Source organism: Esox lucius, chromosome 10 (genome assembly GCF_011004845.1).
Source record: "Esox lucius isolate fEsoLuc1 chromosome 10, fEsoLuc1.pri, whole genome shotgun sequence".
Taxonomy (NCBI): domain Eukaryota; kingdom Metazoa; phylum Chordata; class Actinopteri; order Esociformes; family Esocidae; genus Esox; species Esox lucius.
The window spans coordinates 15,097,731-15,123,757 of record NC_047578.1 but is presented as its reverse complement, the minus strand read 5'-3'; the positions used below and the strand labels follow the sequence as shown (position 1 = coordinate 15,123,757).

The 26,027-nt window shown below is 40.6% G+C and overlaps 3 protein-coding genes across 6 annotated transcripts; 2 read left to right on the top strand and 1 right to left on the bottom strand.

Moving 5' to 3' along the window:
* The first annotated feature begins 1,355 nt into the window (after window positions 1–1,355).
* Window positions 1,356–9,882, top strand: kdf1b (keratinocyte differentiation factor 1b). 4 transcript variants are annotated; one of them, XR_002197253.3, is made up of 6 exons: window positions 1,356–1,605; window positions 2,602–3,522; window positions 4,580–4,695; window positions 6,898–7,023; window positions 7,442–7,562; window positions 8,033–9,882. XR_002197253.3 is itself a non-coding variant. In XM_010873603.4 (5 exons), the coding sequence occupies exons 2-5, from the start codon at window positions 2,624–2,626 to the stop codon at window positions 7,504–7,506; spliced, it is 1,158 nt and encodes a 385-aa protein (XP_010871905.2). In that variant the 5' UTR covers window positions 1,356–1,605; window positions 2,602–2,623; the 3' UTR covers window positions 7,507–9,882. The 4 variants fall into 4 exon arrangements, 2 of the variants coding, with proteins under 2 accessions (XP_010871905.2, XP_019905583.2); XR_002197254.3 differs by having other exon boundaries at window positions 7,442–8,127; window positions 8,327–9,882; XM_010873603.4 differs by having other exon boundaries at window positions 6,898–6,975; window positions 7,442–9,882.
* nr0b2b (nuclear receptor subfamily 0, group B, member 2b) lies at window positions 9,867–10,875 on the bottom strand. Its single transcript, XM_010873604.3, has 2 exons — window positions 10,302–10,875; window positions 9,867–10,139 (listed from the first exon to the last, which is right to left on the bottom strand). The coding sequence occupies exons 1-2, from the start codon at window positions 10,873–10,875 to the stop codon at window positions 9,886–9,888; spliced, it is 828 nt and encodes a 275-aa protein (XP_010871906.2). The 3' UTR covers window positions 9,867–9,885.
* A 2,274-nt stretch (window positions 10,876–13,149) lies between these two features.
* nudc (nudC nuclear distribution protein) lies at window positions 13,150–19,364 on the top strand. The gene is made up of 9 exons (XM_010873605.5): window positions 13,150–13,346; window positions 13,801–13,878; window positions 13,965–14,180; window positions 14,285–14,380; window positions 14,573–14,686; window positions 14,777–14,971; window positions 15,087–15,170; window positions 15,287–15,405; window positions 18,971–19,364. The coding sequence occupies exons 1-9, from the start codon at window positions 13,275–13,277 to the stop codon at window positions 19,020–19,022; spliced, it is 1,026 nt and encodes a 341-aa protein (XP_010871907.2). The 5' UTR covers window positions 13,150–13,274; the 3' UTR covers window positions 19,023–19,364.
* The last annotated feature ends 6,663 nt before the right edge of the window (window positions 19,365–26,027 follow it).

Sequence of the window (26,027 nt, the reverse complement as noted above, 5' to 3'; positions counted from 1 at the left end):
ATTAGCAGCAGATCCTTTAAGTCCTGCAAGTTGGGAGGTGGGGCATTCATGTATCGGACCTATTTGTCCAGCACATCCCACAGATAATCGATCGGATTGAGGTCTGGGAATTTGGAGGCCAAGTCAACATATTGAACTCATTGTTGTGTTCCTCAAATCATTCCTGGACCATTTTTCTTTGTGGCAGGGTGCATTATCCTGCTGAAAGAGGCCAATGCAATCAGGGAATACCATTGCCATGAAAGGGGGCACATGGTCTGCAACAATGCTCAGGTAGGTGGTACATGTCAATGTAACATCCACATGAATGGCAGGACCCAAGGTTTCCCAGCAGAACATTGCCCAAAGCATCACAGTGCCTCTGTCGGCTTGCATCCTTCCCATAGTGCATCCTGGTGCCATGTGTTCTCCAGGTAAGCGACACAAATGCACCCGGTCATCCACGTGATGTAAAAGGAAACATGATTCATCAGACCAGGCCACCTTCTTCCATTGCTCCGTGGTCCAATTCTGATGCGCACGTGTCCATTGTAGGCACTTTCGGCAGTGGACAGGGGTCAGCATGGTTACCCTGACTGGTCTGTGGCTATGCAGCCCCATACGCAACAAACTGCATCAATGAGCTTTGGCCTCCCATGACCCTGTCGCCGGTTCGCCACTTTTCCTTCCTTGGACCACTTTTGATAAGTTGCAGTTTTGGAGATGCTCTGACACAGTCATCTAGCCATCACAATTTGTCCCTTTTCAAAGTCGCTCAGATCCATAAGCTTGCAAATTGTTCCTGGTTCTAACACCTTAACTTTGAGGACCGAATGTTCTCTTGCTGCCTAATGTATCCCCCCACTGACAGGTGCCATGACAATGGGATTTTCAGTGTTATTCACTTCATCTGTCAGTGGTCATAATGTTATGGCTGATCGGTGTATATTTTTGTTTGGTACATTGAGTTCCTTTATGGACAAATCTTACTTTTTATCTGTCAACATTTGTGTACAGTGTGAGTTTTTGTCATTGTAGCCTATGCCAGATATATTGAAAATCAGAAGTTGTTTTCATACTTGACTTGAGGTATGATATATAATGATAATCTAACATGTTTTTCAATCTGGCCTGTCAAGATACCTGTATTATTTTGATAAATGTATGGCACCTTTTGTATTTGTAATTAATATAGTACAATGACGTGAATGGCACTTCTATGAAATGTTCCTTAATATATCTTGTGTTAATATCCGAGTTAATTACATTCATCTTCACATTGCACCGTTAAATATTAACTGGACTAAAACCACCTAACTTGTGCACCGGGACTACTCGGTCCTTATAATCAAATCCCGTCACTAGGCGATCAACGCCTGGGCACAGAAAAGTGCCCCTTTGCCTCGCAGGTGAAAGATTGTTGTAGGAAGCATTAGGGAAACGAAACTACACTGTCATACAAAGGCAAAACGCAGTAACTATTTTAATCAAACGTAGTTATTGAAATGACATCTGTTTTGTTGAGAATTTAACTAAAAACAAAAAGTATGAAAATGTAAACTTTAGGTCTTTGTGGATAACCTTTCGAAAGAACAGGGTGGAAAACCCGCGATCCTGCTTGTTACGGTGAGTAAAACGTCAACACACGATAATGCTAAAAGCCGTGGTTTAAGTGTTTATTTGAACAAATTCCATATTGCAAAATATACGATACTTCATTTGATATACGTGCATATACGTTTTTTTTTTCCAGAAAACTAGATAGGCTGAAAATGTCGTCGTCAACTTTAACCAGCTGTTTTGCCGGACTGCGGGTGAACCAAAAATAAAAACGTGTATATGAAGTATATAAAGATATGAAGTAGGCAGCAGGCCCTGCCTGCTGTCATCTCACAGAAAATCATGGCATTGTTTTAATTCTAACCTGGCCATGTATGCTGATGACATTCACCGTATTATACATTTGTTGACGTTTAGTAGCCTGCATTGAATGGACAGTCACGTTCACGTTCCCGGTGCAGACTTCCATAATGGTGTGTGTGTGTGTTTACTTTATGTGAAATAAGTTATTTGAACTTATTCATTAGGCCAGAAAGAATGTTTTGAACTTATAGACCAGGGCTAGTTTACGACTAATACCTGAAAGTACTGCACAGAACGCAACAGACACTTGGTCGCTGTAAGTCGTAGACTCTTGAGGGTGAAATATAAAAGCTTGTATATGTAACGGTACCTAACCTTGGTTTTATTTCATTTTACAACAATTCATTTGAGGCGTACATCCTTTAGGCTAAGAGCACAACCTTCACAGAACAAGTTTGGTTGCTTTTCTTGGCACCAAGATATGTGGTGATTGATGTTGGTTGGTGTGCAGGGTGGAGTTGCTGCCTCATTTGACTTGTATACCAAGCCAAGGGACTACTGGATAAGTCATTCACAGAGTCTCGTGTTGTCTTTTAGTGTCAATACTGTATTGTAGCTGTATATTGATTTACTCATAATATTGTCTGACTATTTGAAGCTGCTGATTATTACGACATGGTTCTTTGTAAATGTAAAAGGATTATTTATTAGCGTCATGTAATGCATTGCCCTTTTCTCCCTGACCTTTTGGTGTCCCAGTGACTTGGTCTATTGATCTACAATGCCCAGCACCAGCACCGGGAGCCCCAGACCCACGTCAGAGCCAGAGGTCCAGGACAGCCTCTTGGGCCCTGCAGGACCAAATCATCACCTTTCCCAGGGCAGGAACACAAGCCTGGAATTGTTTTATGAGGAGCGATGCCTTGACCCAGAGTTGAAGTCCTGTGAGCTCCAGAGGCCAAAGGGGAACCCACACAAGGCCCGCTCCAGGGACACGCAGGGCAGGGAGGCTGAGGAGAAGGTTGGGTTCATCCCCAGCTCAGCAGACTCCTCTCCAGGGGGTCAGGGCTGTGGGTCGTGTGGTGGTCCCTGTGCATCCCCAGGCAGCTGTAGGAGCTGTTTGTGCAGTGTGCTGACGTGTGGCCTCTACAGGGTGTTTTGGACCACCGTCCTGGCACCCTGTTTGACCCCCAATCCCAGAGGGAGTTTGCCAGAAGACAGCCAGGGCAAGCTCCACCTCCAGAGTCTCCAGGGCCACCCTGGGACCAGTGACACTCAAACCAGGAAGGAGAGTGAAGGCAGAGGCTCCGATTGGTCGGAGGACGTGTACATCAAAGGGGTTAAAGTAGACATTCCCAGAATGGAGGAGGAGGAGTTTGTCTCTCCCAGACCTCGATTGCACCATGGTTCCGAAGGAGGGGGGTGGTACAGCCGCCCATCCTACTCCTGGGATGAAGAGGATCTGGCCAATATGAACGTTGGGGACGTGGACTCGCTGATCACGCAGAAGCTGCTGGAGCTGTACACTGAGTACCAGATCGAAGAGTTGGCTCGCTGCACCTCGGATTCGGTTTTCCTGAACAGGACCAGTAGGATCAGCCAGCTGATCAGTAACCTGGCTGAAGAACACCAGCTGGATGAGCAGGACGCCGAGTGTCGACTGGTGAAGGGCATCATCAGGTACGTTTCCCCGGCAGACCATGTCAACCGGGGCTGAGAGGCTGGCGCCACAAATGCTCTACCGCGTCTCTCGGGTAATATCAAATGAGAAGTGTCACAGAGCCCCCGCATCTTAATGTTTACCATTAGCGACACCCAAAATCAGCCAACAAATAATAATAAGTCATCGACAGCGAAATCAGAAAACCCAGTTGGGACATGGTTTAGCTGTTCAGTTGCATATAACGTTGTTTCAAATTGCACTTTCACATTGTCCCACAGGAAAAGAAACATGCATGCCTACTGCCTAGTCAGTAGACCACACAGTGTACATTTCTGGTAACACTTCATCTTATAAGTCAACCTGTGGATGATTTACACACTGTAAATACCATTTCAATGAACTGTCTACTAACACTAACCCTAACCCTAATCCAAACCTTATTCTGAACCCTAATCCAATCCCTCTTCCTAGCCCTAATCCCAACCCTGTTCCTAACCCTGTTCTTAAACCTATTCCTAACCCTGTTTCTTACCCTGTGTCCTAACATACAGCTCCAGAAAAAATTGAGTCCACCGCACCTTTTTTCTTTCCTTTCTAAAAAAAAAAGGTTTTGAGTGAGGAACAGAAGGGTTAAAATTAAGAGACCACTGCAAATTGAACGCTTCTGTTCCTCACTCAAAACTTTCCTTTTCAACTTTTTTGGAAAGGAAAGAAAAAGGTGCAGTGGTCTCTTCATCTTTTATGGAGCTGTATTTGCTAATTTAGGTTTTTGTCACGGTACAGAGTCGTAATGATCTGTAGAAAGAGATATGCCTTAAGCTTCAACCTATGAATTAAGTCTGCATTAGTTTTGGCTACAGGTGACAATACTTATTGCTAAATAGATTACATGGATAACAGATATTTTTATTGGCCTTGTTTCTGGAAAAATGCATATTTTCAAATGGGTTTCAGGCAGCATTTTGTATTGATTCCATTCGGGACACCTAAAATTAAGTGTTTAAAATCTACAGGTTTCATAAATAATTCACTCATCTGCGGTGTCATGAAACGTGTTTTGTTGTGTTCTGTCAGAATCAGCACTAGGGCGAGTAAGAAGAGACCTTTACATAAGAGGTCACACAGGAGACAGTCCGACAGTGGTAACGAAACCATGAGCAACTACCAAACATCTACCATCAGCAATAACAGTAAGCAGTATCACAGTCTTATTGGCTGACATACACTTAAGCCGTAGTAAGATGAATTCATTGTGAAATGTTGTATTATTCTCATTGATTCATTTATTTCATGTTGGTGTTATCGTAAACATATGTTATATAAATTGAAGGCTTGTTTCTTAAATTCTCCACCACCTCTACTGGATATACTGTCACCTCCCTAAAATGATTGGCACCCTTCATAAAGATTAGCAAAATTACTATCAGATAATACAGATACTGTATAGGATACTCAAAGGAGCACACTCCCAATAGTCTCGCCATAACAATCATCAACTAAAGGAGCACACTCCCAATAGTCTCGCCATAACAATCATCAACTAAAGGAGCACACTCCCAATAGTCTCGCCATAACAATCATCAACTAAAGGAGCACACTCCCAATAGTCTCGCCATAACGATCATCAACTAAAGGAGCACACTCCCAATAGTCTCGCCATAACAATCATCAACTAAAGGAGCACACTCCCAATAGTCTCGCCATAACAATCATCAACTAAAGGAGCACACTACCAATAGTCTCGCCATAACAATCATCAACTAAAGGAGCACACTCCCAATAGTCTCGCCATAACAATCATCAACTAAAGGAGCACACTCCCAATAGTCTCGCCATAACAATCATCAACTAAAGGAGCACACTCCCAATAGTCTCGCCATAACAATCATCAACTAAAGGAGCACACTACCAATAGTCTCGCCATAACAATCATCAACTAAAGGAGCACACTCCCAATAGTCTCGCCATAACAATCATCAACTAAAGGAGCACACTCCCAATAGTCTCGCCATAACAATCATCAACTAAAGGAGCACACTCCCAATAGTCTCGCCATAACAATCAAACCAAATGATATCTGTGTATTTGACATTAAATCGAATACTGCCTCTATGTTTCAACTTTGGTTAAAAATAATACCATGACATTTAATTCTGTTGTTTTTATTTTGATTACTGTTAGTTTTTAAACGTGGTATTACTTTTTATTGATAAACAAAGCATTTTATTTAATATATTGCTACTAATTTTCTGATGAAATCAAACAAAAGTGAATTTGACTTCTTACGTCTAAGTCTTTTGTGTTCCATGGCTTCTGTCAGGGAAATTTCTTGAACTTTAGAAATTACCATCACATTTCTTGTTTCACTGGGGTCTAAAAACAACATGGCACTTTAGTTTCTTTATTTACATTCTCTTATCCAACTAGCAGGAGCCGATTTTGGCTTTTGTCTCTGGGGATTGATCCTGCAAGGTCTCTGTTACTATTACCACTCTGATGCTCCACACAGCTAGGGTATCTGCGGCCTCCCACGCATAATAAATCACCATGGCAAAAATAACACAGACGATTGTTGACCTTCATCAACTCAGGCGATGGGCACAATAAAATAAAAAACTGAAATGAAATGCATTTAATCTTCAGAACTGTTAGGGTAATCACTAAGATCTGAAGATTTACATCTAAGTTTTAAACCAGTGGAACAGTGGTAAAACTGCCTGGTAGAGGACACAAATACATTTTCCACCAAATACAGTTAGGTAGATGGTTCAGGAAAAAAATAAGAATTCAAGTGCCACGGTAGAAAAATTACTGAACTGGGTTGCATCTACAATTAGACTCCACCTCCATGACAATTGCCTGTTTAGAAGGGTTGCCAGAAAAAAGACAACTGATAACAACCAACAGATTTGCTAACAAAGAGTTTCCAGAAGTAGCATGTTACTTGTTTTGAAAATGTATAAAATGGTCAGTTGAAAGGAAAATAAAGCCCAAGAAAAAGTTGCAAATGATTGCTCCATGTTAAAAGAAGGATCTGTGTTATGTAAAAAGTACCAACATTTTGCCATGGTCATCTCCACCCTTGAAAAACGTATTTTCAGTTAACATGGGCAGTGCGTTAGCAGAGATGAAGGGTTAAATAATCTGGAAAGAATCTACATTGTTTGAATCAAAACCTGTCCACATGTTCCAAAATTACAGTATAGCTAAATATGTACATAGTGCATTTTAAATAGCCTTTTTGCTGATCTTTATGAAGGGTGACAATAATTTTACAAGTGGCTATAAATATGTCAGAAATACTGTGAATGGTTTATCGTATTACATTGTTATCTGACAAAGATTCTTTATTGTTTTTTTGTTTATTTTTGTTTGTTTTCTTTACCCTGAAGATGACTATAACATCCAGATATCCAAGGAAACAGATTCCGATATGAATGCTAGAAATATGAGGATGAACAGTGAAGCTGGTAAGAAATTCGACTCAATCCCTTTTGACTCAGCCCTAAATACTGAAGGTGGGTAGTGTTGTGCCAAATGTTATCTCAGAGAAAGTTATCTGAATTGCCACACCTCCTAATATACAAGCCTTTCCACAAGTTGGCTTGATTGCCTTTAGTATCTCCCTGGATAAGTAATTTAGATTGACTACAAGAGATACAGATTGACTTCATGAGATTTCGCTCGGTACTCATCTGGTAGAAACCAAAATGATGGTCTTAAACCAATGATGAAGTGTGTGTGACTAAATGTTTGCACGGGTTATAACATTTTGCATGTTGTTTTGTGAAATTATTGTAAGATCTGAAAGGATGTTTTAATTGGTGTTTTTACATTCAAACTATGAAGCCATAAGCAAATGTCCACCTTGGGTGGAAAGTGAACATGTTTCAATTCTACATTTAACACTGTCTTTATCTACTTTGGTTAAATCAGAAAGTTCTGAGCATCAGATCTCTGTGTGTGGGATCCCTCTGCACAGGACATCAGTCAGAACATGATGAACATTCTTCAACACTGCTGATGCCATGGATCTAGTTAGCAGTAAAGTGAAGAGGTTGGAACCAATATAAATATATATATATATGTCTTCTATTTAATTCAATGTTTGGACCTTGAAGGAACCAGGTAATTGCACTCAGTTCAAATAAGTTAGTAAGTAGTATTACACATGAATGAACTGCTCCAAAGACCACACTATATGATTCTTTATAGAGCCATCCTATTAGCCTTGTCATTCTGTTTTTGAAGGATTATAATGTACTTATGGTAGTGAATGTTTGATTCCATGCTTGAGGGTACAAAAAGTTTTACATTGAAAAATGTGTAATTGCTGTCGATACAAATATCCCTGTGAGCCTCCCCCAGACCCATGTTTTACAGGTTTAAAACTAAATCTTTTTAGTATATGACATACCTGCATTACTCCTTCTAAACAGATTGCTCTGATCCCTTAGCTGTAAAATGTTTTATCTGTGCTTGTTAGTCGTATAAAAAAAGTTACATATTTTAGAATCCCTGGTTTAGACTTACCGGACTCTTCCAGAAGCTGCTGACATTTTGATGCGCATCTCCCTAAATTCCAGAAGCTTCCGATATTGTGATGCACCTTTGAATATCAGGTAGGTGTGTGTTGGTATGAACGTTGACTCTCAATGCTGCAGGATCTGTTTCAGCATTATCAGTTAGACTACAACACTTTGACACAAGGTCCTGTGGAGTAAATGTGTACAGTGGCTTGACCCAAGAAACAGACACCTGCATGTGATTGCTCCACGCTTTCGTTGTGCAAAGTTTCAACCGTAATCTTCACCTTCGTAGGGTTTAACCCACGTGAATAAAGCATGGTACTTTGGACAGAAAGAACCATCTTGGAATGAATGTTATAGGCCGAAACCACTCGTTATGGATGAAGAAAGAACACACCTCAAAGGCAATAGATGTTAGAATTATTGCCTGTTATTGTTCTTAACTGTGAAATACGATTCTGGATGTAGATTTTTATGCGATGGAAGCATTTTTATTCTAACATACCTTTAATGGTTATATGTTGGCAATCCTTTCAAATATGTGTCTTGGGTTATTCTGTAATATGTTGTCATTGTATACTCCAATGAGTACATTCTTGAAGAGATCCAGTGAAATGTCTGTAATTCTGTAATGTATGTAAAACTATAAACAAGGATAAACAAATTGTTTTGTGAAGGAGCAGAGTTGCTCTCTGTAGCAAATTCAAAAAGGTGCAAAGTCTAAATTGAAGTAGCCCCACAACTAATTGTTGTCCAGGCCGATATGTTTAAAGCATGGGACTAGGTCACCATTCATTAATTAACCAGGGGAAGTGTCAGTGCAGTAGGTTTTGTGTTGTTGATATCAAGCCCTTTGAATGTCTGTGTTTTTATTCTGTGTAAATAGCCTTTTTCTCTCGCAAGTCAGTCACACCACCTACCCTTCAGTCTCTCAATAGCTCCATTCTGTGGAGTTTATGGATCAGAATTAGCTGATGATTTTAATGTGAAGTGCGATGTTCAGATTGTTGCGGTTGAAATTAAGACATCTGTCAGTCTTTTACTCCGACACTGGATGGCAATCGTCTGTATTCTACTCAATACAGTTTTATTGGAATGTTCTGTAATCTAATGTTTTGCACCATATAACCCCACATTTGTGCTTGAAGCTACAGAGACAGTTTACATACACATTGACAGGGCATTCCTTTGTGCACCCGTGGCAGATTTCTTTAAACAATTATATTAATTTTACCTATTGGATAGGATTACTTTCATAGAAATAGAATGGATTAATAATGAACTTGATGTAATTTAGTTTTTATGCATTTAATACTATAGCTGGATAATAAACTTTTGGGGACAGACGTAATAGGTGGTATTGTCAAAGTAATACAGCCCCACAGTACAACAAGGTGTAGATTTTAAGTTGTTAATGTAAAAAAGGTTATGGTTTCAGTTTATTTTGGTAATACACAGGATTGAAATATTGATAAGTGTGAAATTTTTTACATGTAATTATTGATACATTGTTTAGCTAGTGTTAATTACACCTACCCTAACTGCATTAGCTTGAGTTTGAAATGCCCAATACCAGATCATGCTACTCAACTCATCTTTGTAGTTACAGAGCCAGCATGAGCCAGTATAGAATCCAGTGTTTATGGCACATACTGTACTTCATCAGCATGAAATGTTTGCTAACAGATTCCTTTCCAACTATGAAAAATAGACACAAAGACTAAATAATACTGAATAACAGTATATCTTAAAAAGACAATAGCTGACTTTATAGTTATTACATTACAGATATATTGTTGGATGTATGCCAAAGTAATTGTAAATGTGTGGATTAAAGCCAGAAAAACACTGTCAGCTGTACTCCTTTCTATTACACAGCATCTCACTTAATAAGTCAAACATGTCTGCCTGACCAATAACAGGCCTAAAGAACAGTTCTGTGATAAGTGATTTGCTGATGGTCTGTAGGGCGGAGGTCATTAGTAGGATACGGCTGAATCGATCCAGATCTCCTGGGTGAAGTGTCAAGACAACATCCCGAAGAGCTGTATAGGCCTCTTGTTGGAGACTGTCAACAATTTCAGTGGTGCTAAGTCCTAGGACATCTGTTCCGTGGTGGAAAAGTAGAGCAAATTAGGCATTTAAAATTGTTAAATAATAATGCCATTGACTGCTTAAAATATTAAAATGGAATACAATTAATTTGATGTCAGTTCAGCAGTTACACAACACAATGGAATGCTGGAGAAGAAAAGGGCCGTCTTTACCTGGGTTGAAAAGCACAGCACCTTTTAGATATGCATACTCCTTTGGGCTGAGGTCAAGGGCCCACAGTCTGGTCAGACAGGTTCTGAGTCTATACACCTCAGCTAGTGTGGGCTGTGACCCATTCCCATCATGTGTCTCCTGATTGTTAAGAAGGATCCTCTTCAACATGCCATCCTGCGGTACGTCCTTCACCTGGAAAACCGTCTGTTCCTGGGCCATGCCTAGTGAGAACAGAGGCGCCCAGCAGTCCTTCAGCAATGACAGCTGATCCTCTACTGGAAGCTGATTGAAAGAGGGTAAACTCTTCATAAAGTGAATGGTTTTGACCAGAACATTGGACACCGCCCGGCGTGTTCCCTCAGGGTTCTCCAGATACACCACCCGGCGCTGGTCGTGGTGACATTTGTGAGGCATCATCTTGTTGTTTTCATACCGGATCAAGTGTTTGTTGTTGGTCAGTCTGTCATTGTTACAGTTCAGGATGTTGTACAAGATGGTCTGAGGCTGTTCTGGTTGCTTCCAGTAACCTGCCCAGTGGCAGGTGGTTTTCATCTCTTCAAGAGTAAATATCATGGATAATTAACCTTTGAGGACCAACACAGTATCAATTTATAAAAATCTATGTATAGTGTAGTGTTAAAAAGCTATGCTATAGAAGGGACAATAGACATTCTCTAACATTTGGTCCAGCAGTCTGTTCAGCAGCTCTGTCTGACTATACCAGTAGCCCAAGTCCTATTTATGGGAGGATAAGATATCGTCCCCTATTCTTTGTGTGACAAACCAGCCTTGACCCCTCCCCTAGATGACACACATCCACAATCAGCTGGGAACCACCAAGTGACCCTGCTCTGCTCGCTGCGCTAGCTTCTTTCTGCTTTGAGGGAGGTGATAAGGCATATTCAATGCAGTTATTCAGCAGGGAGTGACGTGAGGAAGCTGTCTGCACTACAGGGTCAATGACATTTATCATGTTTACCTCTAGTAATTAACTTAGCTTGTACCAGGCTACCAAGGACTACCAGGTCAACGCTCCACACAGACGGGTTCAGTCTCGGAATATGGGCTGTAGCTAAAGGATGAATGTGAATTCAGATGGCATCCTTTGTTATTGACAAAGAGTGATATAATAAAACAATTATTTGTGGTAAGACGGATGTTACCCAGAACACTACAACATTAGTATGAAAAGATCAGAATGGGTTTGATTGTGTAAGTGTACACATCGATAGATATCATGTTATTCTCATAATGACTCATTTCTTTTTGGAATTGTATTTTCACCACTGGTCTATGTTACCTAGAAAATATTTAAGTCTTTCCACTCAGAACCTTTTTTTATTTTGGTTAATTAGGATAGTTCAGTTATTTCTTTACATCTGGCCTGTTATCTGGGTTAGAGTGAACTGTCAGTCATTGACACTCATTTATTGTCCTGCTAATCACAATCACTGACAGTCATTTCAGGATAAGATTTAGAACGATGCTACGCAACTATGTAATGTCACTTCTTTTAAAATGGATTTCTGAATGTTAATTTTCAATGCTGAGATGATTAGCTACAACTTCTGTTTCATCTAGTGTGTTGTAAAGAAGTGGGAAGCAGGAATATAGCACATAAATGACTGTCCTTTTTGAAATTACTGGAACTTTTTCATTTCAGAGCCTTGTCTTCTCGCATATGGTGACTTATGTTGTCACCTGTTAAAGAAATTATCGAAATGGTCTAGAACTCTATAATTTGATTAGAAGCATAATAGTGTGGCATGGGGCGTTTCAGTGGTCCAGCCACTACGTACGGTACTGTACATGTGTACTGCTATATAGGTTTGAATCCGGTACGCTTCTGGCATCACTCAATGGCCAACCGAGAGTGAAGATGAACGTTTCCACCCACTTTATTACATCCAAATAACGGATGCCTTCAATAGCAAAATCAAAGATGATTCAGTATGAAGACAAGACAGGAAGTTCTCCGATGGAAACACCAGTCACAAATCATGTCATCTCGACGTTATAGCTAATAGTTTCACTTTCCACAGAACGTATCCTTCAAAGTAAAGTTCTTATTTCTACAAAATGTAAAACCTTAATAAATTTTTTACTTTTACGTGGCTGTAGTAATGACAGTTTCACCTACCCAAGACGTTGTCTCGAAACTAGATTTTTGTATTCAATTTTGAAAAAATAAACTACTAAAGACGATTTTCTATTCACTTTTGAAACCCCAGTCCCATGTCTGGTCTGTCTTTTTAATTTTACATTTCTTTGGTTGAAAACGTGTTGAGTGCAATGTTGAATAATGCCATATTTATTAACAATGCTAACTTTTAAATATGGTAGCATAGGAACCGTTTTTTGAATGATGAAAATACAATATAAGATAACTATGTCCAGAGGCGTCGCTAGGATCACAATACATTCGTGGCTTAGCCCACGCTCCCGCCCCGTTCGGGGCAGAAAGTACAGGGTTTTGAATGTACATGCTGAAGATTTCGATGCACACGCTAGTGGCCTACACCGCCATAACGCGCGATCTTAATTATTGAATAGATCAGGGACAATTTTTTTATTATTATTATTTTGGTTCCATTTGAGATACGGGGCTATTCATAAAAGATCCGCCGCTATAGCCACGGGCAAAATACGCTACTGACTATGACAATTATCAACAACGGATTTCGAGAATATTCGTTTGGTGACCAATAAATCATCGTTCCCGCTGCACACGGTTTCCCACCTTCAAACACTGGAACACACATCCGGTAATGTACATGCTATCATTGGTTGTTTGGTTTATCAATCAAATAGTTGGCCTCCTATTGGATCAAACCTTCCGTTTAGAAACCGTGGAGATAGTTTCCAGGGAACTAGCCCAGCAACGTGACTGTACGTATTGCTCCCTGCTGCCTTTAACTTGTCCATTTCAAATAATATTTTTATCTAGTGTATATTATATATTAGGACGGAAGATGAGTGACGAGGAAAAGTATGATGGGATGTTGCTTGTCATGGCACAACAACACGAAGGAGGTGTGCAAGAGGTAAACTAACGTTACATCTTGAGTGAGAACATGCTAGATTAGCTACGTCTAGCTATGTTAGCGAGCTCTGACGGTGCTGTAGTAAGCTAATATATTATCATAGCTAGCTAGCTAGCAGGCTGCTGTAACTCTAGTAGCCTGCTACGTTAGCTTACGGGATGGTGAAGCGTAAATTGGCCGAAGTTATCAAATATGACACAAAATATTTTTATGTACATTGCCTTTAGTCTTGAAGTAACACTAGCTTAAATATCTTGCTGTTTCAAAACCATTCCCTACACTGCATTAGTCTTGAAAATGGCTACATTTGACTTTCTTACTAGTTTGCTAGTCTAGCCAATACTTAACGTTAGTTGTTTAGTCGTGGTGGGTGTATTACGGAGTTAATGGGCCGTGACATGTATCAGCCTCAGATTGAAGCATACTGTATGTATTATCTATCTTCTCCCAACAGTTAGTAAACACGTTTTTCAGTTTCCTCCGGCGTAAAACAGACTTCTTTACGGGTGGAGAACCAGGTGCACCAGAGAAGGTGAGTACTAAAATGGCTATCCAATAGAACAGAAATGTATCAAAAGGGGCATAACAGCTATATTTCTGATCTCCCGTTGTCCTCAGCTGGTGAAGGAATCATTTGCCCACCACAGTGGTCTGGCTCTAAAGGCCCACAGAGAGAAGCTGAAGAGGCAGGAAAAGGAGCAAAGGGAGAAGGCAGAAAGAGCTGCCAAGCTAGCTGAGGAGGAGGAGAAAAAGAAAAGGAAGAAAGCAGATGAGCCTCAAATAAAAGAACTTACAGATGAAGAAGCAGAGAGGCTCCAGTCTGAAATTGACCAGGTAAGAGGGACTTACTCAGGTTGATTTTTGTCGGCTTAACACTCGATCAGTTTCTCCTTGATGTAATATCTTACACTACGTTAATGTATTTGTCTTGGTTTTAGCAAAAGAAACAAGAGGAGAAGGAGACCTCCAACACAAATTCAGTAACTCCTCCTGAGAAAGCTGAGAAGGAAAGAAAAGAAAAGGAAGACAAGGAGGTTGGAGATTCTTTTGGGATGTTAGAAAACTGAGCTGTGGAGATTTATATCACTGTTTACCCCATTATGGAATGGCCAACCTCACAACTATACTACTGGAAAGCATAGATTAGAAGTCAAGGTTATTTTATGTATGCAAAGTATGATTAAGACAAAACTATACTAATTAACCGCACTCTTGATTTCTGCCAGACTGATTCAGATGGAGAAGAAGATGAGAAAGACAAGGATAAGATCAAACCCAACGCAGGAAACGGAGCTGACTTGGAGAAATATCGTTGGACACAGAGTCTGTCAGAAGTGGATGTGAGTTCGTTTCCCTTTTGTGTTTAGTGTGTAGCCGTGAGCATGTTGTGCCCCCATTCTAACTGGGTGTTTCAATCTTCCCTCCGCCAGCTGGTGGTGCCTTTTGATGTGAAATTCCGCTTGAAGGGAAAGGATGTGGTGGTGGATATCCAGCGTCGTCACCTAAAGGTGGGACTGAAGGGTCATCCTCCTGTCATTGATGAACAGCTTTACAACGAGGTCAAGGTGGAGGAAAGTTCCTGGCTCATTGAGGATGGCAAGCTGGTCACTGTTCACCTGGAAAAGGTACATGCTTTTCTTTGTCACAAGGTGTTTGATCAAGAATGCCCCCCCCCCCCCCCCCCCCCCCGCTTTGCGCATTCTGTTTAAGTCTTGGAAGTCAGTATGTCTTCTGTTTCAGATAAACAAAATGGAGTGGTGGAATAAGCTTGTGACTACGGATCCAGAAATCAACACAAAGAAGATCTGTCCAGAGAACTCAAAGGTAAGCAACGCCACAATACGGTTGCCATGCTCCCAATCTACAGTACTGCAACAGAACATGTGATTGGTCATCTCTATGATGTACTAAACATCTTTTTTCTCTCCCTTTTTTGTCAGTTGTCAGATCTTGACGGGGAGACCCGTGGTATGGTGGAGAAGATGATGTATGACCAGAGACAGAAATCAATGGGTCTACCCACCTCTGAGGAACAGAAGAAACAAGACATACTCAAAAAGTAGGTTTCAGCACATGATTAGATTTGATTGAACTTTGTTATTGAACAAGTACAGTACAACAGAATGCAGTTAAGCGTGTAACCAGAAGACCAAATAGAAGAGGGCAGTATTAAGTATATGTATATTACAAGTGTATAGATGTGCAATGAAAGCAAATGCAGTACAAATGGCAATACTAAATGTGCAATTAAGGCAAATAGAGGAGGACAGAAAATGTACAAGTATTAGGTATAGTCTGTGGGATGATAGTTGTGCTGGTACAGATGGCAATTCTAAACGGCATTCTAGATGTGCACTTGAGGCAGAAGGAAGGAGTAAGGTAGCATGTGCAACCAGGATGCAGAGATGGCAGCAATGAGGTCCCTGAAGTAGACATGTATAGGTAACAACTGTAAAAATGCAAGCACAATGGCAATTCTAAATGTTCAAAGAGGCAAATTGAATGTACAAGGTGCATGTGAAACTGAAATGCAGGGATAGCAGCAGTGAGGTTCCCGAGATAGACACATACCTGTAACAACTGAAAACTTCCATTATCGGACTTTGCAAGGCAGTGTCAGAATAGTACAAAGGTGAGTTGTACAACAAGGTCCCTGAGAGGCGGGTGGGGGGGTATGTGTAGTGATGCTTCACAGAGTTCAGCAGTGTTACAGTAGATGGAAAGAAACTTCCTGAGCCTGCTGATGTGGCATCGAAGAGACCTGTACCCCCTGCCTGATGGTAGGAGGGCAAAAAGTTGATGGCATCATTATATATAAAATCCATCATAACATTTTGGTACTGCCATACCTCTCTTCATATACAGTGCATTAGGAAAGCATTCAGCCCTTTTGCCACATTGATGATGGAAACAAAATCTATTTAATTTGTCATATATTACAAATGTGGTGAAAGTGTCTGAATACTTTCTGAATGCGCTTTACACTATGAATAGTTTCACCTGTTGCTGTTATGTTTTGGACCTGGAAACGTATAACGATACTCAGAAATTAATTGTAATTAATGTTGTTAGGGTGTAAAATAAATCTCCCACAATGATATCCCATAAAATGCATACTCAGTGTAAACACACTAAATATCATCTTACTAGGGCACCATAGCTGTCCCATCAACACAGCTAAGTGCACAGTGGTCAGATTAAACTCCTTTCTTCCTCCAACTACTGTAAAGCAAAGAATTTAGTGTTTTCCTCATTCCCCTTGCATCAGAGTTGCCAGGTCCTCTACATTCCTGCTAAATATCAGGCCTTTTGGTAATTTCAGCTGCTTGTTGCCTCAGCTACCAGATAAACTGATTTGAGTTAGAAATGCTATTTTATCTAGGGGAACATGGATTTTTTATCTTTTAAATTAATAATCCAGTTTGTTTAAGCGATTTAATATATACTTCACATGCTGATAGTGATAGATTTGTTTTTGTTTTTATGGAAAACAATTCGAGCTACCTAGACACAGAAATACTCACTAGTTTTGCTCACTAGTTTTTTAGCCACAAAATACCATCTGATATTATTGTCATATATTTGCATTATTTAGCAATGTAATGACAATTTGTGTTTGGGGGGTTAATTATTCACACTGGAAATGTTGGCTGTTTACTTCTTTACTCAGTCCTTAGTTTTACTGTCTGATATTCCAGTAGCTACTGTATACTGGTATTTAACAGAGCCAGAGCATTGAGGTCAGCAGTAACAGTGTATGTGAAAGCCGGCTCCATCTTTACTGTACGACTCCTACTGTGTCCCTGTCAAGGTCAAGTTTTAAATCCCAGCCATAAACATAGACGTCTACCCGCTTTCGACATCAATACATCATAATCAAGGTGTCTAGGGAAGTAGCATGTCTTTTGCTGGAACCACATGTGCCGACTGATTGCATAGTTGACATAACGTCTGTCGCTTTTTTTATTGGAGATCTGCGATACTCAGGGTTAAAGTTCTATGACGGATTCCTGTCATGCAGTCTGAGACAAGGTCGTTTTTGAGATCCGTGGAGATTCCCAGTAAAAAAGGTCCAAGCAGGGGCCGTGAATGGGGTCCTTGGTCATTGATCCCCCCTGAATTTTTTCCCCATAATTGACTATGCAAGTGCTCCATCCAATTTGTCGTCATTAATCTCTAGCAATATTCAATATTCTGTTTATTAAATCAGAAAAGTGGAGATAAAATTTGAGATGCTGTTGGCATCATTGTTTTTATGTAGAATACCCTTTTTAATCTCAAGCACATGGAGGAGATACCAGGAGGCGGGCTGTTACACAAGGAGAGCTGGACATCAGCCCAGCAGTTTTTTGACCTAACAGTCAGAAACAGACTCCATGCGGGTGGTATGAGTGCCCGACATCCTCTACTGGGTCCTGTGCTCACAACCCAGCACTGTGCAGCTTGGTTGGCATTCGCCCGAGAACACCGGAATTGACATGTCCGCCATTGGCGCCCCTTTCTCTTCATAGATGAGAGCAGGTTCACACTGAGCGTGTGAAAGAGTCTGGAGACGCCGTGGTGAACGTTGCTGCCTGCAACATCATCCAGTATGACCAGTTTGGCGGTGGGTCCGTGTTGGTCTGGGGAGGCATATCCTTGGAGGGTCGCACAGACCTCCACGTGCTAGCCAACGATACCCTGACTGCTGTTAGGTACCAGGATGAAATCCTCAGAACTTACACTGGTGCAGTGGGCCCTGGGTTCCTCCTGGTGCAGGGCAATGCCCGGAGTGTGTAGGCTGTTCCTGGATGATGAACCGATTGATGCCATTGACTGGCCATCTCATTCCCCAGACCCGAATCCAATTGAGGACCTCTGGGACGTTATGTATCGGTGCATCCGACGCAACCAAGTTTGAATCATGCTCTCAATCGGTTGGTGATTTTGGTTTCCATTGACCGTTATGTCTTTTTTTTTCTCAACGAATTCCATTGTACTGTGAAGACTGATCTTTAATGTATTTCCTTCATCGAGACCCGACGTGTGATATGTTTCCTTAAATTTTTTTGAGCGTTGTACATAATGTGGCATTGATGTGCCTTCTGCATGTGACCGGACACGTCATGTTTATATAGCTTTGCCACATGACAAGGATTTGTAATAGCTGCCAAATATCAGTGTACAGTACTGGAATCTGTGGATGGATGGATGGATGACTCACTGGACTAGTGCAGGTAGGTGCATGACACTGATAAGGGGAGTGTGGGGTATGGACGGAGGGAAGGAGTGGAGGACGCTCTTATCACCGTGGAGGTTGTTAAACCCTTTCGGCTCTGTGCGCATCATGACGTGTCAAGGTTAGCGATTGGTCTCCCTTGGTTGTTCCTTAGTTGGCTCCTTCTACTCTGCCAGTGAACGTGCCCTATTCAACGTAGGCACAACTCTTTACAACGTTTGACTTCTGCTCGTTACCGTGTAGCTCAGTAGTACAACTCTGTTTACTAACAGATGTTAACACTGATGTATTGTTCTCTAGGTGGGTGCGTCTGTACAAATTCCTTGTCTAACCAGCTCAGTGTTATCAGTGTCAAACAGTCAGGCCCCGGCTACTTTTTCATTGACCCACTCTGTCATTGTTTCAGGTTCATGTCGCAGCACCCAGAGATGGACTTTTCAAAAGCAAAATTCAGCTGAGAGATGTCCCTGTCACCCTCCAACGAATCCACCAACCCCTTTGCGTGCCCAGGAAACCAACAATGAATCCTTATCATATCACGCTTCAGGCGCAGATCTTCTAGCCAAATTGAATTCCCTCTTTTTGTCCTTATCGTCCTTTGTTTTTTTCCCCCTTCCTGTTTGTAGTCCTGAGGAGCTGGCTTTGGGTTAATGTCATTCTAGTGACTGGGATGGTGTCTTGATTACTGTAATAACGGTCAACTTCATTAGGTTGCATGTGTTACTGTGTTCTGAATATTTAAAGAATTGTTTGAAAGTGTTTTACTTTAAAAATAACAAACAATATAAACCATAACAATATGGCGTCGTTTTTCTTCACTGGCATACCACATGTGTTTAGTTACTGTGCAGGTTTGGCGTTTCATTTATTGTGTAGTTGAATATTAACAATGGGAACATGATAGTTTTGTAGGCCATGTGATTAGGTAGTATTCTGTGTGTAATGACCTGCTGTATTGTTTGACAAGGTTCAAGCCTCAGGTTCAAGTGCTGCTTTTATTCTAAGCGCCTTAGTCATTGATAGTTTTGTTTCTGTGTGAGAGCTCCAGTAGAAAACAAGCCTGTACTGACTGACTCATCAGTGTAGAATGGATGATGTCCTTTATTTCATGTTCCTTGTCAAGATCAGGAATCTTAAAACTTTGAAGAGATCATTCACTTTTAAATGCTAAGGAAATGCTAAATGAGTATGAGAATTCTTACATACACACAATATTTCCACGTTATTTTTTAAACCACAATTTTTGTTTAAAAATTTAAATCAATCTATCTAAATGTATTACAAATAATATCCCCCAAAATGTGTTTATTGAATAAGTACTCCTTAAGTCAGTGTTTGGTAGAGGCACCTTTGGCAGCAATCTCCACCTGCTTTGCGCATCTGGACACAGCTAGTTTTGCCCATTATTCTGTGCAAAATTGCTCAGTCTGTAAATTGTCAACTCTATCATATTCTCCCACCATTTGTCTGTACTTTGCTTTAACCATTTTCCCCTCAATCTTCACAAACTGCTCCCACCCAGACACAAAAATCCTAATTATATCTATTCTAATTTCATGTTGTAACAATTATTTGTCCAAGGAAGGTGAATACTTTTGAGAGCCACTCCAGGGTCTGTGTTCATTGGAAAGTAGTTGTCCTGTATTGATACATTCATCACAAGGGGGCAGTATTATCCTTTAGCAAAAGCAGCAGAAGGCCATTTTCAGGTTTGTGAAAAGAGAACTCAATGTTGATTGTTCATATATTCTAAGTGTTGTTATCGGTGGGTAATATCATACACAAAGCATGTGCATCGTTGACATACCATTACATACAATGGTTGGTGAGCATATAAGATGTGATATGAACGGTCATGATATAAAATACATTAATGTTGATGTACACATTTAGGTCTAGTATATGCTTCTATAGACTGCGCCTGTAGAAAGTATACACCAGTTACAGAATAGGTTTCAAAGTGGTGCTTTTAGTTTATAAATCTCTGAATGGTTTAGGAACCCAATACATTTCTGATAAGTTTGAAGACTATAAACCGAGCAGGGCTCTTAGATCCATGCACACAGGTCAGCTAGTATAGCCCAGAGTCCAAACTAAACATGGAGAAGCTGCGTTTAGCATTTATGCTGTACACAACTGGAATAAACTACCAGATGATCTTAGACTTTCCCCATATGTATACATTTTTTAATCCAGATTAAAAACACTTCTCTTTTCATTTGCCTATGACTGAGCACTTAAACTTAACCACAGTTTTTTGCCTTATAACTTCCTATGTTTTTATCCCATTTATAATTATTATATGTTTTCTTACTGTATTTTTTATTATTATGATGTATTCATTTGTTTTGATGTTTTCTTTTTAAGTATTTGTTTTTATGTTATTTTACTTTCATTTTTTTTTGTAAAGCACATTGAATTGCTTCAATGTATGAATTGTGCTATTAAAATTTGTTTGCATTTTGTTGCTTCGCCCGCTGTTTCATTGCATTTAAACTTTTAAATTCCCAACTTATCTACCCAACTGTGAAATTATATATTCAAAGTACCAAACTGAAACATAATTAGATAAGTCTCCGGTCCACTCTGAGTTCGTACTTGCTAGAAAGAACCATCTGCGGGAATTCCTGCTTTCTCTTGGAATAGGTCTTTACCAGCTTTGCAATATTTATATCAATTATTCTTTACTATAGGATTTAGGTTGAAATTCTGGCCGGGCCACTCAGACATACAGCTTTTTATTATTTAACCACTCCTGTGTAGCTTGTCTTGACTGAGGTTTTAAGGCCTTTTAAATATTTGTATCCTCATCCCCTGATCTGTCGTTCCACAAATCATCCTCTGATCTGTCTTTTCACAAATCATCCCCTGATCTGTTTTCCCCAAATCGACCCCTGATCCCTTTTACAAATCATCCCCTGATCTTTGTCTCAGTTCTTCTGAAATCTCCTTTATAGTCATGGATTGCTCTTACAATTCATTACAAAACAGAGGTAACTGTGGAATTTATTCTGATATCATATGATTCTCAACAAATCTCTTTTATGATGTGGGCCAACTAACCTTGTGTGTGATTTTGGAGGTGATTAATTACACCTGAGCTGATTTTGGGTTTCCTGTAGAAGGGGGGTGAAGTCTTACTAAATTTTAATGAAAGAAACTGAGGCACTAACAGAACAAAATAAACTCTATATGCACTGTAGATTCAGGGGATTACTAGAGTTTGTGTGCAGTATAGTGTTTAGTTAACAGTTTTATGATGGCTTTATGTAAGCATTGTCTGAGTCTGTGAAGGAAGTACAGAGAATTAAATCAAAATCTGTCTACTGCAATATTTCCAGAATATCTATTTTCAATCAAATACGCACTGTTGTCTGTTTAAAACCAAACACTGACTCCATATCAGTGGTCAAGCGTTGTGGTAATGGAATGATAGGAGTAGTATTTTGAGAATACTTTTTTGTTAGGACCTGGAAGAATTGCTTTTACTGAAGCAATTGTGAATTCTGTATCAGACATTTGAAAAAATCTGATCATCCACCTGTGAGATAGAGCTGAATGGCATTTGGGTCACAAGGCAAGATGATGATCGGAAAATATAGAAGCAAGTCCATTCAAAATGTTCGTAGTTAAACCCTACAGAGATGTTGCAGTAGGATACATAGTCGTTCATACATAATAACCCACCCTTATCATTGACATAAAGCAGTTTTTCACAGAATCCAAAACATCGCCACTGTAATGTAGGAGAAGGATAAGACTTAAAGGAAACATTTGTTTACCAAAATATACACTAAATAAATGATGTGTTTACTCAACTTGTCTGGCAAAAAAATATTTGGGTATCTAAACAAATAAGCTTTGGAATTAATTACTCAATAATTTTATGTTGGGGCATGTCAAATACTTTTTCATAATTTAGCAGATGCTCCAAGTGCTATGTGCTTACCAAGCTATGCAGGACTGTTGTCGAACTGTTTTGGTTTCTCATCAGTTTGTTTAAACCCATAATCTACATGCAATGAACATCATTTTATTAATGTTTTGTTACGTGCTAGCAGTTTGACTCTGTGGACGAGGTTAGTATATCAATTCATTTTTATTTATTTATTGTCAAGATCCCCCCTCGACTCCCCCCGACCAAGCTGTGAAATTAGTAAGCCTCTGCTCTGTTTGAATCTGCAAGAAAAAATGTAATTTAAAACAAAGCACTGTTCAGACAAAAAAATATGTATCTACACTCACCTAAAAGATTATTAGGAACACCATACTAATACTGTGTTTGACCCCCTTTCGCCTTCAGAACTGCCTTAATTCTACGTGGCATTGATTCAACAAGGTCCTGAAAGCATTCTTTAGAAATGTTGGCACATATTGATAGGATAGCATCTTGCAGTTGATGGAGATTTGTGGGATGCACATCCAGGGCACGAAGCTCCCGTTCCACCACATCCCAAAGATGCTCTATTGGGTTGAGATCTGGTGACTGTGGGGCCATTTCAGTACAGTGAACCCATTGTCATGTTCAAGAAACCAATTTGAAATGATTCGAGCTTTGTGACATGGTGCATTATCTTGCTGGAAATAGCCATCAGAGGATGGGTACATGGTGGTCATAAAGGGATGGACATGGTCAGAAACAATGCTCAGGTTGGCCGTGGCATTTAAACGATGCCCAATTGGTACTAAGGGGCCTAAAGTGTGCCAAGAAAACATCCCCCACACCATTACACCACCACCAGTAGGCTGCACAGTGGTAACAAGGCATGATTGGTACCCGGTGGGGTCTTCTGCTGTTGTAGCCCATCCGCCTCAAGGTTGTGCGTGTTGTGGCTTTACAAATGCTTTGCTGCATACCTCGGTTGTAACGAGTGGTTATTTCAGTCAAAGTTGCTCTTCAATCAGCTTGAATCAGTCGGCCCATTCTCCTCTGACCTCTAGCATCAACAAGGCATTTTCGCCCACAGGACTGCCGCATACTGGATGTTTTTCCCTTTTCACACCATTCTCTGTAAACCCTAGAAATGGTTGTGCGTGAAAATCCCAGTAACTGAGCAGATTGTGAAATACTCAGACCAGCCCGTCTGGCACCAACAACCATGCCACGCTCAAAATTGCTTAAATCACCTTTCTTTCCCATTCTGACATTCAGTTTGGAGTTCAGGAGATTGTCTTGACCAGGACCACACCCCTAAATGCATTGAAGCAACTGCCATGTGATTGGTTGATTAGATAATTGCATTAATGAGAAATTGAACAGGTGTTCCTAATATACTTTTAGGTGAGTGTATATTACATTAGAATCTGCTAATTCCGTCAGGATACAGGCTGTTAAGGAAAAAACATGTTGGCTGGATTAATATATGACACTTTTCTAGCATAATACATTTTTCAGTTAAACCTTTTTCAACATTATTCAACATTATTTTAACTCCCCCAACATATAATATTTTGCGATTTTCAAAGTGTTTGGATTTCTTTCAAGATCAGATAACATTTAATGTCAGGAGCCAGAAATCTAAAAAAGGTTTATCTGGTTACTCAAACGATATGTCAGCGATTGGGCTATTTTTAACAAATTGGAGTGTCAATTATGAATTTCCGAATTCCACTTTACCCACTTAACATTCTTGCTCTGACCAAACCCATCAGTTTAAATTTTTTTGTTGTTGAAGGTAATCAGAGGATAAACGAACATCAGAGGGTGTGGGGTAGTCTGTGACTGCAGCAAGCCACTTGGGTATCCAGAACATACATCCATATAAATACTAAAATCCATCAAAGTAAAGGGTCGTATGGAATGCGTCCGTCTCAAAAGCAAATACTGTCATGGTGTTTTAAAGAGGCCAGGTGGGGCACTGGTACAAGTACCTCAGAGGAGGATTGTAGATCTGTTTAGCCGTTTAGATCACAATTAATGAGATTTTAATGGACCTGATCCTGGATCAGCAGTCCTACTCAGAGACACTGTAAATGTGAGCCCTGAACCCATTGACTGTATGCCTGAACCTTAACCCAGCCTCCAGCCTCAGTGGCTCCCTGTTCGACAATAGGTCAGACGGTAATTCCAGCTTGGTTCTATTGTTAGAGTCGGCATGGGTCCCTGGGTAAAACAGGCTGACTCACTGAGGGGGTCTTGGGGTGCCTTGCCTGCTGCCCTCCCCTTCACCGACTGGAGGAAAAGCTATCCGGACAAGACTCCTGGGAAACAGGGAGAGGGCGAGATCGAAAGGGCAGTCATACCTGGTGTTATAGCTGGAGTTATAACCACCCTGGATCATGCAATGACAGACCCTCCTCATGTCATAAGTGACATTCAATAGAGAACGGGGATCAATCAAACCACCTACTCCTGTAAATGGATTGTCAAGGCGGTCTAGGGCTACTGTTGTATTGAAAACAGGATCTAGAGCATTTAAGATGCTTCATCTGTGTGAACAAACACTCCTTAACACACGTAATGCTGTAATTCAGACGTCATGCATTTTATCTGCAGCCAGTAGGCTGTTTTCAGGACTGAGGGCTGCGATGGGAGAGACAGGACTATTTGACCACCCAGTGGGGGAGATGGGTATCTTGGGATGTCCTGCCAGGTGTGAGCGAGAGGACATGTTTGATCGGTGTTTGCATGTGTTCCCGGATGTGTCTGTGCGTTAGGGTTGATGGGATTAACTGGAGAATTTACACCGTTACTCCCTGCTCTCGCTGCATTTCTACACTTCTCACTTCAGAATTTCCAAGTGTGGGATGAGGGGTTGTGGGGCTGAGTAGGGCATGGGGAGAGACTATGGAGGCGTTGCTCTTTAATATGCGCTGACACAGCTGGGATTTACTATACAGGCAACTTTGTTGGATTTGATAACCATACTTTTTTTGTGTGGGTGGCCTTTATTCTTGTTGGAGATTTCCTTAAATTCATCTGTTTCCTTAAATTTATCTGTTTGTCTCCCTGTCTGTCAACCTATGAAGGCTCCCCACCATGGTCTCTAGCTCAGCTGGTAGTGGATGTTCCATCCAGGTAAGAGACAGGCTAGATTGAGGACATAAAGGTTATTCACAGTCCTCCTCCAGTCTGTAAGTCCTTGAATACCTTCTGTGCGTCAAGCAAAGTTGATTGAAATGTAACTTCAGGTTTAAGAAACACCAAATGTAACCTCATGAATAATAATCACTGTTTAAAATGACGGATGAACGTGACTTTAAATGTTCAGTCCGCTCCGGAAGGCTGTCCCGCATTTTGCCTTTCACGAAATGTAACGCCGGGGAATTCTAATTCCGTGAAAACATTTAATTGCCCTTCTTACGAACAGGTCACCATGATTTGAAAATGCTTTTAAACCTGCTTTCAGTCCTTACATTGCCAATCCATAACCAACCCACAGATTGATATATGAAATGGGGAGGGCGAAGCAACGTGTGTGTGAGGAGGGAAGGGAACTCAGGAGAGAGAGGTCCACTCTACT

Bases quoted from the DNA above. Each gene is read 5' to 3' on its own strand.
- kdf1b (XM_020050024.3), top strand. From the start codon at position 2,624: ATGCCCAGCACCAGCACCGGGAGCCCCAGACCCACGTCAGAGCCAGAG. The intron at 3,523-4,579 runs GTACGTTTCCCC...GTGTTCTGTCAG, and splicing joins CTGGTGAAGGGCATCATCAG to AATCAGCACTAGGGCGAGTA. The intron at 7,024-7,441 runs GTGGGTAGTGTT...TGGTTAAATCAG, and splicing joins CTCAGCCCTAAATACTGAAG to AAAGTTCTGAGCATCAGATC.
- nr0b2b (XM_010873604.3), bottom strand. From the start codon at position 10,875: ATGATATTTACTCTTGAAGAGATGAAAACCACCTGCCACTGGGCAGGT. The intron at 10,140-10,301 runs GTAAAGACGGCC...ACCACGGAACAG, and splicing joins TGCTGTGCTTTTCAACCCAG to ATGTCCTAGGACTTAGCACC.
- nudc (XM_010873605.5), top strand. From the start codon at position 13,275: ATGAGTGACGAGGAAAAGTATGATGGGATGTTGCTTGTCATGGCACAA. The intron at 13,879-13,964 runs GTGAGTACTAAA...CGTTGTCCTCAG, and splicing joins AACCAGGTGCACCAGAGAAG to CTGGTGAAGGAATCATTTGC. The intron at 15,406-18,970 runs GTAGGTTTCAGC...TCATTGTTTCAG, and splicing joins AAACAAGACATACTCAAAAA to GTTCATGTCGCAGCACCCAG.